Raw genomic sequence first — 6,116 nt, 5'->3', positions numbered from 1 at the left:
TGACCACATCGTGCAATTCTGCTGGTTCATTTAATCCTGCTGCATTGGCTACCTTGGGCACACAGAACTCGGCTGCCGCATCACCAATCATGACCGCGGCCATTCTCTTCTGTGCCTGCTGCTGCGGAGGTGTGTTCTCAAATAGCAGCGACAACACCAGCTTGCCTGCCAACTTATCCATGTTGTCCGTGTTGGCTGTCGGTGCGGATGCGAGTGAGAGTGTGGGTGTGGGTGTGGGCTTGATCCATATCTCGCACACGCACGGCATCTTGATTGTGGTTACTTGCGACTCTGCCAGCCGCACGCATGCTGGTGTGCATGGGAGGAGGGTGTCGATGATGTCAATATGTAGGATGTCCAGATGCGCGGATATCGGCAATGTTATGTACTGAGGCACTGTGTACTGTGGCGAAAATACGAGCGAAAAATCCGCTGTCCATTCGTTACGCAGAGATGGCAGCTGGTAACAAAACACGCTACATGTTGAATCAAGTGTGTTTAGTTTTGTATTCAGCAGCAATTGTTGCATTCGAACTTGTCACAATCAATAAAAACCATATCATTCGTACCTTCCGCCAGACTCGCATGGCTCCGCTGGCGACTCTAGCTCGACTTTTTGCTTGCTGATACTCGAAGTAAATACTACTCTGCCTAAAAAAAACAACGTATTAACAAATAAACAACGAACTTGTTTTAGCAAATATATACAGGTTTTTAATGCAATAGCTATAAATGGTTTTTCAGCACCAGAATTTAGGCTATTGTTACCTTGCCATCCGCTCCCTAGCCGCTGTCTGTTCACTGCAATATGCAACACGCTTGACTCTGAGAAATAGCACACGATATCCAGAAGTGCATGCAGCATGGATGCCGGCCGGCATCTCTGCAAGAGCAATGCCAGGTGGATATCGCGCAGGTACGCTGTTTGTGCCTAGAGGAATAATACATTTCAAGGGTCATTTGAGTAACAATGCAATATATATTTGATTCAATATATTTATATTGGCAATTTATCATTGCACGTTGAGTGGGAGGGACTTACTTTTGCTGTCGTATTCTCTCTTTCGAGGCGAGCGTGGCTGTCAATGACTTCCATCAGTGCACTACAAGCAAAACAAATTATTTTATAGCAATATAATTGCGTTTAGCACCAGTTGAATATTCCACAGGCATTCACCACTAAAAAAATATTAAATAGCTGCTGCAATGCTTTACTATATGGAAAATACCTTTTCACAGAACTACCGGTTACGCTCATCTTGTCGTATGTGTGGTTTACTTTGGTTGAAATAAAAGGTCCAATGTATGTGCGGCTTGACTGCTTATTTTAAATTTTGTCTTGGCGAGATAAATGACGAATAGTTTTTATTTTCCTTTTAGCAATGTGTTTCGTACTCTAACCCAGGTTATAGACGCAGCCAGGCCAAAAAAAAACCCCGCGAGCACACACACCACCACCATGATCAATGAGTGTGTAGGCTGCATCCTTGTGGGAAAAAGCACGAATTGCATAATATGCCTGTCTCTGTTCATAGTACCAGTTGGCATGCATGCACTGTTGTTTTGCTACCACGAACAATTAAACGTGTCGATAATCTGTTATTGGCATTGTTTGAGCAGAAAAAAGGAACGACAACAATTTAACAGACTTAAACAGGAAAAAGCTCAGTGGTCTTTTTTTGGTTTGTTTTGCTCCGCTTGTAGCTGTGATGATGGGGATGATTGCCCGTGATTGACCGAACTCGTTGGGTTATTGGACGGAAGAGGAGGAGCAAGAGTAGCAGCAGGCAACGGCGGGCGAAGATGATTCGGACTCATCAACTCACACTCACAGCGATAGCGCACCCGATTCAACTGCAAAATTTTGTGTCTTTGTCCTTCTCCCCCCCTCCCCCTTCAACTGCAAATTTTTTTTAAAAAGAAATGACCCTTTTCTGGCCCATAGAATAAAGTCAAAAAGAAGTGCAGCGCCTTTTTTAGCAATGAAGTCTCGAAACGAGCATTTTTACATTCGACGTCCTCTTTCTCTTTCTTCTCACTGTTTCTGTTGCTATTCGCTTGCATATATTTCTTTTTCTTTTTCTTTTTCCTTCTTTTTAATACTTTTTATTAACCTGTTCTTGCTCTATAGAATTTTATTACCTCTTCTTGTTATTGCACTAAAGACCAGCCATGAAGATTATCGACAAAATCAACAAGGCGCTCGAGGACGATCGGTGCTTCTGGTCGTTTGAGTACTTCCCGCCCAGAACGGAACATGGCGTGGCGAACCTGTACGACCGCATTGAGCGCATGTGCAACCTCGGGCCGCTGTTCATCGACGTCACCTGGCGGTGGGGCGGCAAGTCGTCGGACTTGACGCTGGATCTGTGCTCCAACTCGCAGACGATCTACGGCGTCGAGGCCAACATGCACATGACATGTACCAACACAAACTTCGGACTCATCAAGTCGGCACTGGAGAAGGCCAAGGAGCACGGAGTGCAGAACATCCTGGCGCTGCGTGGCGATCTGCCCGACAACTCGGTCGAGTTCGACCCTAGCGTTGGCGAGTTCAAGTACGCCACGGACCTGGTGCGCTACATCCGCAGCACATACGGCGACTACTTCTGCATATCGGTCGCCGGGTACCCCGAGGGCTGCATCGGCCCCGAGGACATCGACCGCGACATTCAGTACCTCAAGGAGAAGCAGGACGCCGGCGCTGACATTGTCGTGACGCAGCTATTCTACGACGTGGACAACTTTTTGGTGTGGGTCGACAAGTGCCGCGCGGCGGGCATCACGATGCCGATTCTTCCTGGAATCATGCCGATCCAGAACTACGGCGGGTTCAAGCGCATGTCGGAGCTGTGCCGCATCAGCGTGCCGCAGGAGATCTGGAGCCGGCTCGAGCCGATCAAGGATGACGACCAGGCAATCAAGGACTACGGCATTGAGGTCGCCGTCAACATGATTTCGCGCCTGCGGGCGGCCGGCATCCGCGGCTTCCACTTCTACACGATCAACCTCGAGCGGTCGACGCGCATGGTGCTGGAGCAGCTGCAGCTGGTGCCGACCGTTCAGGAGCTGCGGCCGCTGCCCTGGAACCCGTCGCTGTCCGAGAAGCGCGCCGGCGAGAACGTGCGGCCGATCTTCTGGCGCAACCACGCGCGCAGCTACATCAAGCGCACCGAGCTCTGGGACGAGTTCCCCAACGGCCGCTGGGGCGACGCGCGCTCGCCGGCCTACGGCGAGCTGGTGCACGGCGCGCAGGTGCGGCTGTCGGCCACCCAGGTGCTGCGCAAGTGGGGCCAGCCGGCGGCCGTCGCCGACATCAAGCAGCTGTTTGTGGAGTACTGCCGCGGCCGCCTCGACGCGCTGCCATGGAGCGACACGCCGCTGCAGCCCGAGTCGTCGGCCATCGAGGACTGCCTGGCCAGCATCAACGCGCGCGGCTTCCTGACCATCAACAGCCAGCCCAGCTGCAATGGCGCGCCGTCCAGCGACAAGATCCACGGCTGGGGCCCGTCCAACGGCTTTGTTTACAAGAAGGCCTACCTCGAGTTCTTCACGTCGCCTGAAAACATGCATGCGCTGCTGGCACGCCTGGACAAGGAGCCGTCGCTGACCTACTACGCCGTGTCGAAGCGCGGCGAGCTGCTGACCAACTGCCAGGAGGACAGCCCCAATGCTGTCACCTGGGGCGTGTTCCCCGGCAAGGAGATCCTGCAGCCGACCATCGTCGAGCGCGTCAGCTTCCTCGCCTGGAAGGACGAGGCTTTCGACTTCTGGAACGCCTGGGCCAACGTGTATGACCGCGACAGCACGCCCGCCACGCTGATCAAGGGCATCAGCGACGACTGGTACCTGATGAACATTGTCGAGAACAACTTTCAGAAGAGCCCCGAGTCCATCTTTGAGCTGTTCAGCGGTCTGGGCCAGGACCTGCCGGGCGCATCCGAATGAAAACGAAAGGTTTGGCCCCCGTGGATAGACAAGCTGAGCGGGGTGGGCGGACCGACGGACCAACCGACCAACCGACCGACCGACCGACCAGCCCGCTCATATTTCGCAGTAATAAAATGGTTAATAATGTTAATTTCTTAGAACAAAAGAGTGGCTCTCAATTTTATCTCCCGCCACTTTGGCTTTGCAGCCGCTTTCCAATCAATCGCTGGTGGCCAACAAAAAAGAAGAAGGAAAAGAAAAAACAATTTACTGCTTATGTTGAAAAGGGTGCATGAAGAGAGAGGAGGGGAGAAGGCCTTTCTTAATTTTTGTTTTCTTCTTCTATTCCTCTCAGCTCCAATCAGCATTCCGACACTCATTTGCGTTCTTCATTTTTTATTTTTGGCCTCCCCGATTCTACTCTTACATTTAAACATTTCACAGCAAGCATGGCCCTTCTCACGTCAATGTACGAAAGCGGCAGGATAGACTTTAAGGGTCAGGAGTTGGTGAGCAAATTGGCCACGTTCCTCATCGTCGGCTCTGCTCTCGCAGCAGTGATAATCGGGTACTCGCAGCACGCGCTCAGCCTGTGCTTCTACACATACGTGGCGGGCGTCGCACTGACATACATTGTTGTGCTGCCGGCATGGCCGTTCTACAAGCGGAATCCGGTCAAGTGGCTGCCGCGCAAGCAGGCTGTTGCTGGAAATAATACAGCGCCAGCGCTTGTCGATAGTCCCAATCAGCCGACGTCACGCAAGACGCTCGTCGAGGACGTGTCAGACGATGAAATGGACAATTAGGAGGGATAACTGAGTTGATTTATCTTTTTTTCATTCTTGTGTTGGTCAAAGTGGCGCTTTAATTAATATTATCATTGTTGAAAAATACTTGAAATCTTCTCTTTGCATTTTTGGCTTTGAGCAGACCATGACCATGACCATGACCAAGACCAAGACCAAGACCAAGGTCAGCTGTGACCAGACCATAAGTGCTGCGTCAGGTTTTCCGCCGATTGATTTGATTGGATTGAGTGTATTTTTGAAACACTTGTAAATTTTGTTGTTTGTTTTGCAAAACAGGGCAAATGAAAGCGGAGTGGGGGGGTGTGTGTGGTGTGGTGAGACGTATTGTAAGCAAGGGAATGGGGGGACATGTACTAGAGAAGCGGCAGGTAAATTTAAGATGCAGCACACTACACCGTCAGCGCAAAGACAATTTTTGAGTTTTTTTTCCCTTCAATTTTTATTCATGTTGGAAAAAAAAATAAAGGTTCACCGACGACGTAATGCCATTTTTGTCTGCTCCTTTCGGTCTTTGTGTTTACGTTTTGAAAAAGCGGGTTATTCATTTGCGCTGTGCAAAGTAAAATAAAAAAGGTCATGTTCTTTGCGCATCGTATTGCCGCTCCTTTCTCTTTCTGCCCAAGTATCTTTTTTTTTCTTCTATTTTTTCCTGTTGTTTTTAATTATTTTTACTCTAAACATTACAGTACATTATTGGGCACCTTATAGCCTCAGCACTGCCCCCCGCCCACACCCCATCCCCCCATCGTCTTATTTATTCACTCCCACACACAGCGACAAACGCGCATACTGACAGTCCAAGCAGGCAGGCAGGCAGTCAGTCAGTCAGTCAGTCAGTCAGTCAGTCAGGCAGACAAGCAACCTTGATTAACTTTTAAAAACAAAAACAAGCAACAGCAACGGCTTTTGCTTCTTTATAGCGACAATGCTCCGGAATAGCCGACAGGGCGCCACGGTGGCCAGCATCCGCCGGGCCATTCAACAAGGGCTCGACCGACCCGAGAGCCCGGCACCCACAGCATCGCTGAGCAGCCGGTCAGCGCAGGTAGTGCCCGACCTGTTCGAGCAGGCGAATGTGAACTTTACCGACAAGAAATGGGTCTGGGTGCCGCACGACAAGGAAGGGTATATTGCCGGGTACGTGGTCAAGGAAGAGGGCAACGACATGGTTGTGGTACACCTAATGTCTGGGCGTGACATATCAGTTAGGCTGAGCGAGACAGAAAAGGTCAACCCGCCAAAGTTCGAAAAGGTGGACGACATGGCCGACCTGGGCTACCTCAACGAGGCCTCGGTGGTGCACAACCTCAAACAACGCTACGCCTCAAACATGATATACACGTACTCGGGGCTGTTCCTGGTTGCCGTCAACCCCTA

The 6,116-nt window shown here is 50.6% G+C and overlaps 1 protein-coding gene across 1 annotated transcript; it reads left to right on the top strand.

Moving 5' to 3' along the window:
- Window positions 1-4,278: 4,278 nt before the first annotated feature.
- On the top strand, window positions 4,279-4,823 carry BX661DRAFT_191704 (microsomal signal peptidase 12 kDa subunit-domain-containing protein). The gene has a single exon (XM_051537686.1). The coding sequence runs from the start codon at window positions 4,380-4,382 to the stop codon at window positions 4,734-4,736; it is 357 nt and encodes a 118-aa protein (XP_051388401.1). The 5' UTR covers window positions 4,279-4,379; the 3' UTR covers window positions 4,737-4,823.
- The last annotated feature ends 1,293 nt before the right edge of the window (window positions 4,824-6,116 follow it).

Source organism: Kickxella alabastrina (assembly GCF_025024165.1).
Source record: "Kickxella alabastrina strain RSA 675 chromosome Unknown BX661scaffold_130, whole genome shotgun sequence".
NCBI classification, from domain to species: Eukaryota; Fungi; Kickxellomycota; class Kickxellomycetes; order Kickxellales; family Kickxellaceae; genus Kickxella; species Kickxella alabastrina.
The sequence above is the reverse complement of the archived record's forward strand: the minus strand, read 5'-3'. Positions and strand labels throughout refer to the sequence as shown.

Bases quoted from the DNA above. Each gene is read 5' to 3' on its own strand.
- BX661DRAFT_191704 (XM_051537686.1), top strand. From the start codon at position 4,380: ATGGCCCTTCTCACGTCAATGTACGAAAGCGGCAGGATAGACTTTAAG.